Genomic DNA, 12567 nt, shown 5'->3' on the forward strand with positions numbered 1-12567 from the left:
AAACACAGCCTTATTCCCAAAGCGAAAGTAACAAAACATCACTTCCGGTCCATCTTTCTTCAATCAATATTTAACCATGTCCTTACTTCATTACATTACTTACAAGCTTGTTATAATCAGAGATCGAAGAATTGGCGTAATTTATTACGTCATCGCGATTGCAGTTATCCTCTACTCTTTAGCTGAAATATTTGTCAAGAAAGGGTATTTAGAGGTATGAAATAGTAACCTTATATTATACCAATTGAAAAACAATCAAACTTCAAAAGAAAAGCCTGCAAAGCAGCTGAACTCAAGTGAAAAGTGGAAAAAAGAACCTGGAACACCAACAAGACCCCGGCAGTTTTTCTTGACTAGTGTTTCTTTTTGATACTGTGGTAGGCTGATTGCATGATCGGAGTGAAACGTTTATTAAATGTTAATGCTAAAAAAAGGGAAAAAAAAGAGACCCCTCATCCCCCCACCTCCACTGTGCCTAACCTGAAATAATCCCATCCTAACCAGTCCTAAGACAGCAAATTTTTATCTAGCAACAGAATCCTATCATTTCATCAATTTATAACACCCTCTTTAATTTTTTATCATGTGATAAAATTTGAATGTGTGTTTCCAGAAAATATCCATACCCCCACCACGGAGGGAATTGGAAATTCCAGAGGGGTGGGGGGGTCAAAGTCCCAGGAAATTCCAGAGGGGATGGGGGGTAAGAGGCGAAATTTTCGTCCAGAGGGTAGGAAGTCGATCGACTTTCTTCGTATGTCAGTTGGCGCCTTTTACCTACTTTAGTGGGACGTTCTGAAGTTTAAGTTGTTAAATTACGATGCTTCTAACAGTTCTGCAGCAAAAGAAAGTTTTCTTTTATCCTTGTAGCGCTTTGGAACATAAATAACATCAAATAAAGAAGAGAATCACTTTGTTTTTCGAACGGAGCCGCCATTACTCGTTACCAGTCTCCAAAGATTACAACCAACAGGAGTGGTTACCTAGGGATTTTCCTCGGTCATAACACGTTTCGCGTTCGTAAAATTTACAAATAACTGTCTCGGTCTCGCAAAAAAAAAAAAAAACAAAAAACGCTGGTCTCGCCGTCTCGCAAAGTTTCGCATAAATTTACCATTCACTACCCCTTATTGACTCCAGCCATCTATTAATTTTGATCTGCACTGAGCTTAATTCCGTTGCATCATAATGTGTAGGAGACTTGACGATTTCTTTATGGCTTACTTGCTTGCGATGTTACAATGAATGATAAGTACAGTCGTACCGTAGTAGAAAACAGTTGATAGTAACATTGAGAAACATTAGGATCCAGGGATTTGTATATATGCGCGTGGGACTGGTAACTAGCCAAGGTTTGTTTATGCACAATCGGACGAAATTATCGACCCGCTGTTAACAAGAATCAATGCTTGTGTGAAGAAATTTTACATTAGAGGCTGGAATTTGGAAAGATGAGTTCAAAATAACTTACTGCTGACTCGGTTTTCTATTTTGCTCTCTTATTTATGACACAATTTTGTACAAATTTACGTTGCTCAATGTGATTTCGAACGTTTCCATTTCAAGTGCACGCAATTTTCTCAGTACATTGTACAAACTTAACAGTTCAAAAGTGTTTTGTTGCGACTTGTACAGTTTTTTTCTCCTTTCGTGTATTGAGAATACTGTGTTAAATGTTTAAGGATAAGTATTGTATTTAAAAATAAAGCAAACATTAAGTTTAAGCTAGTTAGCGACGTTTACCTTGCGCGTGTACGCCATCTCTCGAATATACACGCGACAAAATCACACGTCCCTCTTGTTTGTTGTTTGCTACGAGAAAAAAATATATTTCCAGGGGGTATAGGGGGTGGTAGAAAATTCTTTGGAAATTCCAGAGGGGTGGGGGGGCTACCACTGCTACCCCAAAATGGAAAATCCGAAGGGGTGGGGGGGTCCTATATGAAATTCCCTCCGTGGTGGGGGTATGGATATTTTCTGGAAACACACAATATAAGTTTCTTTTTCATTGTTATCAGTTTGATACAGCACCTGACGCAACTATAAGATTTCTCCTATCAGATCCCAAGGAAGATAACGGAGTTGATCATGATAAATCAGCTCAGGTTGCAAACTTGAGCTACTGCTGTTACAATGGTAGGCTGTTTCTCAGTTTAGCATTGAATGCAAGGCCAGCCCAAATATACCAATACAGTAACTGTAATAAATTGTCAATTGATATAATGATATAAGTAATATAAAGCAATCAAATTGCAGCAGGGAATGGACTAATCCAAACAGTGTACAGTGTGCATGTGTATTTTAATGTATACGTAGTTGACCACTCCCTGGTAATGGGACTCCTTTTGGTCGATCAGTACACAAGAATGAATGAATGAATAAACATAATGTTTAACCCTCTAATTCCCAAGATCTAATTGACAATTCTCCCCTCTATAGCTGCTACACATTTCCTTGTAAATAAGTTATGAGAATTTGGTGTTAGATCAAGGAAACAACTTTTACCCGACACATTTGAATGTTCTCATTACCTGTTTGCTGGATAGTGGATGGATATTGTATGGAGAAGTTACTTGTTAATCACTTCTGGGAGTAACAGGGTTAAAAATCACAAAGGGCAATTTGAACAATTTGAGGCCAACAGAGGACATGTCCAGTGCATAGTAGGATGGAGGAAACCACCAGATTACAAGCCTAGTAACCATTCTGCCACATTGCCTCTATGCTCAGTCTTTGCAATGTTTTTGAAAAACCCTCATTTCAGGAAGGGTATCTCACTGACAACAGGAACATGATTCCTTCAAGGTATCAATATGCATAAGATTATAAACTAGGTATGTATAATACAATATGTTTTAAACATTAACCAAAGATGTCTGCACCAATCTTAAAGAAGAAACCACTTTTATTAGCATATTTGTTTTACTGTTAACAGAAACTGCTTCAGAGTATTGTACGCAATGCCAGGTAATGGATGCAAGGGAGTTATCTTGGCCTGTGGAGTCTCGCACAATTAGTTTGACAACATTTTCCAAGGATCGCTGGCAGACCAAAAACATGTCATCTGGCAAATTTGGGAAATTTGAAACAATCAGGTTTGTGCAGCTTTGAATTTAACTTCAGGTTTAGATTATTTAAAGTAGAGTGACAAGATAAGACCCAAATGTGACAGGGGCTAGGAAATTTAAGAGGGGAATGAGAAAGAGGATGAAAGGCATGGGGGGAGGGTGAGAAAGTGCAGGTGTAATGGGAAGTGGTATGAGATGTGAAACAAATTGGAGTGATGAAGAGCAAGAGGAAAATGGTAAAGGGTTGTTAGGACTAAAGGTGACTGCATGAGTAACATTAACCCTTTACGCCCTAACGTCAGTATGTATCTCCCCATCTTTCATCTTCTTCAGAATCGCTTTGATGTAAATTATTCCTGCACTTGGATGCAGGTTGTGTGATCCTCCCCCTGTCACCTATAGACTCTACTGTCTATCCTCTTAACCCCTTTAAACTCTCACTTTAAAGTGATTAACATGCAACTTCTTCCTATTGTATTTATACATTATCCAGCTAACAGGTAGTGAGACTACTCAAACATATCAGGTACAAGGTATTATCTTGATTGAACACCAAATTCTTGTAACCAATTCACAAGGAAATGTATAACAGCCAAAGGAGAGAATTAACAATCAGATCTTGGGAGTTAAAGGTTTAAATACCATGTTTGAGAATTTTTTTTCCTCTTTTTAACCCACTGGTGGTGCCTTGCATGGGTCCTTGTGTCTTGTTTGCACCAGCACCATTGGGTCCAGGACTTTTTTTTGTCTGCTTTGCTCTCTCAAAAGCTGTTCTTGCTGTATCTTTTATTTTTCAATTGATATTGTGCATTGTATTAGTACTGCACGAGTCATACCCAATAAAGCTGTTAAAAAAATAGTGACTCTGTCCAATATTCTGTATGGTACTACTGTCAAATTAGAGAAAATTCATCAAACAATCAGGGACTTCTTGAGCTTTCCATCATCTCTTTATTCTTATGACCCTAATCAATATTGATACAGTAAGAGGAAATTAGTAGCTAGTGACTCACAAGGTCAAAAGGGATAAAAAGATTGGATTCAAAGCTGCAGAATACGTAATTAGAGGTTGTGGATATGAAAATGAGTGGGATGAGGAGGGAAAGAAAACCAAAGGTGTGATAAATATAAGGTGACACTAGGTGAGGACATGCAAACTCTCGTTAGCCTCCTTTCACCTCACCCCAATGGTATTGCAGTGATGGAATCCCCTCCCACCCCCACCCCCCCATCAGACCTGTGGGTATTTTCAGAATGACAGGAGCATTTATTACAACTCAACTTGATGCATGTAAATTTAGTTTTCTTGGAGAATTATCTTGGCTCACTTAGGCTCTAAAGTTAGGAAAGGCATTCTTTGTCTGAATCAAATTTTCAACCATGCCCTCTCCCCTCTCTATTCATGAAAAAAATCCTGGATCTGCCCTTTTGTTACAAATTTTTCCTTCATACATAGCTCAGTAGAAATAGAAAATTTAAGGATTTTAATATCAAGGCTAAATCCAAGAGAAAAGTAATTATTACAACTGAAGTTAAATTGTTCATGCAGCAGTGTAACTTATATGCATTTATTAAAACTTCCATTTAGAGAAAACCTCTACTTCACAGTTCAACCAGAGAAGATGATGATAAAAATTGAACATGCAGTACTGGCTACAAAGTTTTTAACAGGTAAATTAGGAGGAAAAGACCTGGCAGCATCACAAAGAAACATGAAAGGATATCTGTATGGCCATAATGGAACACTTATAAAAAGGTACTCAGTATAATTGGGTAATAACATGATTTCAAGTGTAATTTGGTGTAAATAAGCTAAGTACGAGTAAAATTTTCTAAGACAACAAAATTGCACCTGAGCCCGTAGGGCAAGTGCAGTATACGTAGTCTTCAAAAAATTTACAAGTGCTTGTTACACCAAATTGCAAGAGAAATCATGTTATTACTTATTAAAAATGTGCATGAAAAAACATCACAGCAAGTCAAGACACTCAAAATTCTGAAAGCATGCATGCCCTATTTGCAATTTGCACTTGTGTTACAACTTTGCATGAGAATGCACTTGTTTTCAGTCAATCAGAGGTACATAATTTTTCATGTACATTATAAACCTATTTAAAGTAATTAGGTTCAAAGCTTAAAAAATAACTGAATATGATTTTTGAAATGGTTTCTAGTCAGTTGCATTCACAATAGATACACTGCTTAGATCCCTTTGGAACAATTACCAGATGCTACTTCATGTGGCATTTAGTTATACTTTAGTACAGACTTTAAGGGTGGAAAAAGAAACGCTGCCTTTTAACCTTATTGCCAGCCTCTGAATTATTTGAAAATATGCAAATAAGTAATTTTGAATTAGGATGCATATAGTAATCAATAAAACTGAAAATTTAGAATTATATTGACTGAATGATCTAACTGAAAAGAAATTGGATCATGTGTACTATAGGTGGACTCGGTCGACATATCGGGCGACAGTCGACCGATATATCGGTCGACTATCGGTCGACTATCGGTCGACTATCGGTCGACTATCGGTCGACTATCGGTCGATGCTCGACCGACTATCGGACGATAGTCGGCCGATACTCGACCGATAGTCGACCGATATATCGGTCGACTGTCGCCCGATGCATCGACCGATATATATCGGTCAAGTATCGGTCAAGTATCGGTCAAGTATCGGTCAAGTATCGGTCAAGTATCGGTCAAGTATCGGTCAAGTATCGGTCAAGTATCGGTCAAGTATCGGTCAAGTATCGGTCAAGTATCGGTCAAGTATCGGTCAAGTATCGGTCAAGTATCGGTCAAGTATCGGTCAAGTAGCGGTCAAGTATCGGTCAAGTATCGGTCAAGTAGCGGTCAAGTATCGGTCAAGTATCGGTCAAGTATCGGTCAAGTATCGGTCAAGTAGCGGTCAAGTAGCGGTCAAGTAGCGGTCAAGTAGCAGTCAAGCAGCGGTCAAGTAGCGGTCAAGTAGCGGTCAAGTATCGGTCAAGTATCGGTCAAGTATCGGTCAAGTATCGGTCAAGTATCGGTCAAGGATCGGTCAAGTGTCGGTCAAGTGTCGGTCAAGGATCGGTCAAGTGTCGGTCAAGTGTCGGTCAAGTGTCGGCCAAGTATCGGTCAAGTATCGGTCAAGTATCGGCCAAGTATAGGTTCACTTACCGACCATATCGCTCAGAAGAAAATAGGCTAAGAAAGAGTGCGAGGTTTTTTCGATATATGTTCCCATTTGGTAATGGAAAAATACATTGTAAAGTTGGTCGCTCTTGTGTAACTAATGTTGTGCCTTAACGTATTTCCATTATTCCTAAAACTACCCGGCTTATGCTTTATCCCTGATGTCATGCTGCCCTTAATCCAACTTACCTAAAATAATCATTATTCCATAGCTCTTATAGCTCTAACAGGGCCTCAACGTTATATTCCTTGTTCAACGTTACCGATATTAACTGTCCAATTTATGTCGGTAATGGGATCCACCTAAATTGTATCAGCTAAAATTGCAGTGTGTAACTGCCCAGCTAAACGAAAAGTAAATGATCTTTTGAAACTGAACTAGGCGGTTAAACTCATAAGCAAAGCGATTTTATAAAGACTTCTTTTTGCAGTGCAAGGTCAGCCGTTGTTTGTTTTTTTTTATTATTCTTGTTATTTTACCTAGAATAGGGCGTCTTTTTGGGGGTTTGGGCCTTAACAACGGTATCAATTTTTTTCATCCTTAAATAGGGAACTCCGCGGCACCCACCTGTCGGAAATACAGAACTTATCCGCTTATAAGAACCTAGAATTCACGAACCTGTTAGACTAAAAATACCAATTTAGACCCCCTTTACAAAAGAACCTATTTAGCCTATATTTGAAACAGGTTTCTGTTTTAGAAAATGAACCTTAAAGATCTTCAGGCAAAGATAAAAGACATGACTCTCAAAAGTAATGAACTTAAACATGTATGAGCTATAAAAATCTCTAAATTTGGTATAAATAATGTATGAAAAACGGTAGTATGTACATGTTGGTTTTGAATTAGAATTCACATGAGTACACCCTACGAGTAGATTTAGAACTGAGAACTCAGATTCTTATAAGCGGGTAAATACTGTAATTTGACTTACTAAAACGAAATCAAGTCTGCAATGAATATCTGATTGTCTTTGCCTCCAGATAAACCTCTTGCCATTTGGATTAAAAATTCTCCAAACATCACATAGCTCCAAATTTTCCATCGCATTTTGCACTACCTTTAAAGCGTTCTGAGGTGTTCTGGCGATGCCATTTTTTCAGAAAAAATTGAGAGAGTAAAAAACATCCTAAGCAGCTGGTCTGCTAGTAGACTTACTCTTCTATGTAAAATCACGATCATAAAAGCTTTTGCAATATCCCAAATTGTACATATCTTCCGACGCATCAGGGTGCAATTAAGGATATCAATACCCTGCTATATGACTTTCTCTGGGAAAGCAAAGGGGACAAAATTAAAAGGACACAAATGATCAATGATTACGATAAAGGAGGCCTCACGATGATAAATATTCAAAGCTTTAATAAATTGCTAAACAAAAAGTGGGTAAATGGAAACTTCTCGTAGACTTCCACCTCCAGAAGTGTAGGGGGATAGTAATGTTTTTAAAGTGCTACTACGATCAAACAGTCGATATCCATTTTTCATAATTTCGTATAAAATATGACTGTCTAAAATACCTTGCTAAATATCAATCCATTACGACCATCAGAAATCTTTTTTTTAATTTGTATTTTTATTTCCGAGAAGTTGCAGTCGCCATTTCTTTATCTCGTTCCAATTATAGCTTGGTTGCGAATTAGGGAAAATGACGTCAAATGCTCAAAATACCTCGCGTAAAATAACTCGAGTGTGCTGGACTATTGCAATGTTTGAATTTATTACAGGTACAGTAAAAAACCCTTTTTTAAGAACCTAGATTTTAAGAAAAAAATAGATTAACTGAAAATGTTAGACAAAAATTGTACATTAAAACTCCTTTTACACGAAAACCTGTTTTAGCCTACAACTTTGAAACAGGTTCTTTTTTTGAGAAATTCAGTCAAAGCAACAACACAGTTCCATATATTAATGTTGCGTTTTGTTCTGTTTGTCTTGGATAGCTTTGTAAACTTGGTAAATATATGCTTGAATTTTTAACATATTATGCATACAATACCAAAAATAGGCCACGCCCTCCAATGACAAACAACTCATTTATTTTGAAAACTAGACTGCGAGCAGTGGGCACGATCGACAAGCGGTGAGCAGCCAAGCTGCATTCTCTTTTCGCTGTGACTGGCGCCCCTGCTGCTCGCAGATCACGGCTTCGCCCCTCATCGCTCGTCGATCACGTCCGCTTTTTCCCCGTTCGTTCCAGTGGGATTTCACAGCAAAAGAGACTGCTCGCAGTCTATTTGAAAACAAGAACCTGAGTAGCCAAATTTTCCAGTTTAGCACCATCTTTTATAATAACCTTCTTAGCCTTGCTTGGAAAAAATTAGGTTCCTATAAGCGGGTTTTTTACCGTATATGCTTCTGAGTCTAAAATTGAAAAAAATACCAAACTGCACCAATGTTGCACTAAGGTCACAGGAACTGTCCCGTTTCGGGGGAGGGGGTACTCCCGTAAATTTTGAATAAGTGTGTGCCTCGAAGAGTCTTAAACCCTGTCCCACTTTAAGGATGAAACAAACGAGAATTGTCCAAACACGAAATATGACACCCTATTCAAGGAAAAACAATCACCAAACAACGGCTAACCACGCGCGGCAAAACACAAATCTCGATAAAATCGCGTTGTTGACAATTTTAGCGGAATTTGGTTTTTTGTTTAGCTGGCCATTTACACACTGCAATTTTAGGCGATACAATTTACATATCCTATCTAAAGATCACAACGGAAACACAATGCTAACAGAGGCAAAACGATAACCGCCAAAACCATACCCTATCCCGCGGCACATACATGTATATGGGAGTACCCCAACCTCTGGGTATTTAAAGTGGATATTGTTCTGCAATGTCCTCCATCAACCGTCCAAAACAGCCGGAAGGAAGGAGAATCCATGAACATGCGAGCTCATGCTATCTCTCTCTATTGCGTTGAAGCAACGAGAACTTCGACCAAGCCGTGGTAAATTACTTTAACCCATAAAGCCATTTGGTATTGTCGCATACGCTTTTAAGCTTTTGTCGGACAAATATCTCGAAACAGTTATATCCCTATAAAGTGGATTTACAAAGCTACGGAACCTAATACGATCTATATTTTCAACCGTCACCACCATTTAATACACCAGCGTTGAAGACTACATCATCGGAAAGTGAAATTTCTTTACTCGCGGTCCAATGGGAACAAACAGGGTTAGAATTGTTTTGACGTTTACTAAAAACACGCGCTTGATATAGAATGAAATAGAAATCAAAACTTTATGAGTGCGGCTGGAAGTATTGCGAGTTCACTCTACCGACGTCCCGTTTGCCGTTATGTCTCAAACTGGAGGTTTTTAACCCTTTAAATAGTCGAATTGTGTGCTCTTTATCGACAGACGGTGACACTTTTTTTTAAAGAATAATGACAGCGGCGGCGGAAAAAAAAATTAAAATGCCATTCATTGTCCAATGAAATAAGCTTCCAAAGCACAGATAATAAAACCAAATATAACCTAACCTTTGAAAAGGGTGTAGTAAGTCTCCAACGCATGAACATCGTGCGTTGTAGATCTCATAATTTTGATCTACTGTAAGTGAACACAGATCCTTAATTCTCACACCACATCTATCTCCGGAAAAGTAACAGGCGAAGTCAATAGGTTGAATATACTTGAAAAACTAGAGAGGGTAAGGGACCGTGCACTTAGGTATGACATGTATTTATAGCAAAGACCCTTCATTAAGAAAGAATGCTCAATTTGATTGGTTTAAATAACACATTAAAAGGTCGTCTCACCCAAGATATGTTAATTACGATAGACAGATGTTTTCAAAAGAAGACACCCACCACTACAGCTAATTCATTTCAAGTAAAGAACACGTATCTTAATGAAAGGGGCACAAATATGCTTTGATACCTAAATTAACATGTACAAAACATGGTCTAAGGTCTCTTCGTTACTTCGCCGCTGTAAGGACTTGGAATTCGCTACCGGAGACGACACGCACCATGGCCGGCACAAGAGAAATCTAAAACTGGATTCCAGACATGCAATTTGCATCTAAATTATGAGGTAATCATATTACTTATAAGAGTTTTATATCTTTTATCGTGAAATAAACCCTCCTCCCCGGGGGGCAATGAATTATCGGCCAAGCATCAGTGAAGTATCGGTGAAGTGTCGGTCAAGTATCGGTGAAGTGTCGGTCAAGTATCGGTGAAGTACCGGTGAAGTACCGGTCACGTATCAGTCAAGTGTCGGTCAAGTATCGGTCAAGTATCGGTCAAGTATCGGTCAAGTATCGGTCATGTATCGGTCATGTATCGGTCAAGTATCGGTCAAGTATCGGTCAAGTGTCGGTCAAGTATCGGTCAAGTGTCGGTGATGTATCGGTCATGTATCGGTCAAGTATCGGTCAAGCATCGGTCAAGTATCGGTCAAGCATCGGTCAAGTATCGGTCAAGTATCGGTCAAGTATCGGTCAAGTATCGGTCAAGTATCGGTCATGTATCGGTCAAGTATCGGTCATGTATCGGTCATGTATCGGTCAAGTATCGGTCATGTATCGGTCAAGTATCGGTCATGTATCGGTCAAGTATCGGTCAAGTATCGGTCATGTATCGGTCGAGTATCGATGGTTTAAGACTATATCGGTCGACACATTTATCGGTCGACTATCGGTCGATAGTCGACCGACTATCGACCGATAGTCGACCGATAGTCGACCGATAGTCGGTCGACTATCGACCGATAGTCGACCGATAGTCGACCGATAGTCGACCGATAGTCGACCGATAGTCGACCGACATATCGGGCGACTATCGCCCGATATGTCGACCGAGTCCACCTATAGTACACATGATCCAAGAAATTTTAGTTTTCCTGGGCCCAGTTGTTCAGAAGGTATTTGTAGTATGGTATCTCTGTGTGTTTTGTGTACGTATGTCACATGACTATAGCACATGGAGAGAGATCCGCCATCTTAATTAAAAGACCTCATTCTGTTGACATTTATATCTGTCTCGTCCTGCTTCTTCCTATAACATTGCAGCATTAGCAATATTCCAGGATTAAAGAAGGTTCCCTTGTTCCTGATTTCTCTCAAAATAATTTGTATATAATTTATAAGGGCTTATGTTTTGAGGGGTTTATCTTTGCGTACAAAACTGAAATAAAAAATAGAATAAATCAAAACTGTCTGCAAATTGCTAGAAAACTAAAGAAAAATTATTAGCTAACCCTTGGTGAGCTTTATCATGTTTTAAACAACTCAGCCCTGCTCAATTTTTGGCAACCCTTTAATTCCCAAAATCTGGTTGTTAATTCTCCCCACTAGCTGTTAGATAGTTCCTTGTAATAAGATACAAGAATTTGGTGTTAAATCGAGGTAACAACAGTACTTCTACCAGTTAAGTTTGAGTGTTCTCATTACTTGTTTGCTGGATAATGTATGGATCTTGTAGGGAGAAGTTACATACTAATCACTTAAGGATTGATAAGATGGCATTCCACTTAAAAACCTGCAGATTGGTCTGTTTTTTTGTAATATTTTCAGTCTTTCATCCAACAAAGAGAATCGGATGAGAGGAAAGGCAGATAAGCTTACCGTCCAAGAAATCCTCCAAGCAGCTGGAGTTACAAGCCTGGATGAAACCTCAGATGCCCTCAATTCTAAAGGGAAGCCATTCCGAAGACATGGAATTGTCCTGCATATGGCCATCAATTATCAAAATGCCAAGTCAACTTGGCTTGGAACAGGGTAAGTAACACTTTCAAAATCATGAATTTCCTTGTTGTAAGTCCTTTCTTTGCTTACATGTCATTGGTCCCACTGAGACCCCTTCTACCTAAGGAAAGTCCAGAAAATGCGAAAGTGTTTCCAAAAAGGAAGATTACCTTTAGATCCGAATAGAAGAGAAACAGTATCTTTTGTTAACAATTGTTATAAACTGATCTCTAAATTCTCTTTCTTCTTTTTCCCTCTCCAAGAGCCCTTCCTGACTGTTACCATTATTTGTATGATAAGCTAAATTGTGCATGCATAATTTAAATGGTTCTCGCTGATGATCTAATTGTATAGGACAGACACATAGATGACCTCACCATTAACAATATTTTGTTTCGTAATGACGTGTAAGATAAATATTACGGAAGAATTGCATGGCAACATGGAATCTATGTTAAGTAGAAATTATTTACTTTTCCTGCACCAAATCCTTGAAGCCTATTAAGCTCATAAATTACAATTAAAGCTTCCCAACTCAAACGATGATAAAAAAATTAATGGTGCAGATGATGATGCAGTGGGAAAGCCCTTTCCCTTAAAAATTGTCTCACA

At 38.6% G+C, this 12567-nt stretch overlaps 1 protein-coding gene across 2 annotated transcripts in view; it reads left to right on the forward strand.

Annotated features, from left to right (window-relative positions):
- The window catches only part of LOC113670338 (P2X receptor C), a 15818-nt gene continuing 3251 nt past the window's right edge, over nucleotides 1-12567 (forward strand). For both annotated transcript variants that reach the window (XM_027186467.2, XM_089183726.1), the window contains exons 1-5: nucleotides 1-214; nucleotides 2019-2136; nucleotides 2936-3095; nucleotides 4657-4824; nucleotides 11785-11988. In XM_027186467.2, the coding sequence (XP_027042268.2) occupies nucleotides 77-214; nucleotides 2019-2136; nucleotides 2936-3095; nucleotides 4657-4824; nucleotides 11785-11988 (788 nt within the window). In that variant the 5' untranslated portion in view covers nucleotides 1-76. The remainder of the gene's footprint in view (nucleotides 215-2018; nucleotides 2137-2935; nucleotides 3096-4656; nucleotides 4825-11784; nucleotides 11989-12567) is intronic.

Source organism: Pocillopora damicornis, chromosome 10 (genome assembly GCF_964200805.1).
Source record: "Pocillopora damicornis chromosome 10, jaPocDami1.2, whole genome shotgun sequence".
In the NCBI taxonomy this organism is placed as follows: Eukaryota; Metazoa; Cnidaria; class Anthozoa; order Scleractinia; family Pocilloporidae; genus Pocillopora; species Pocillopora damicornis.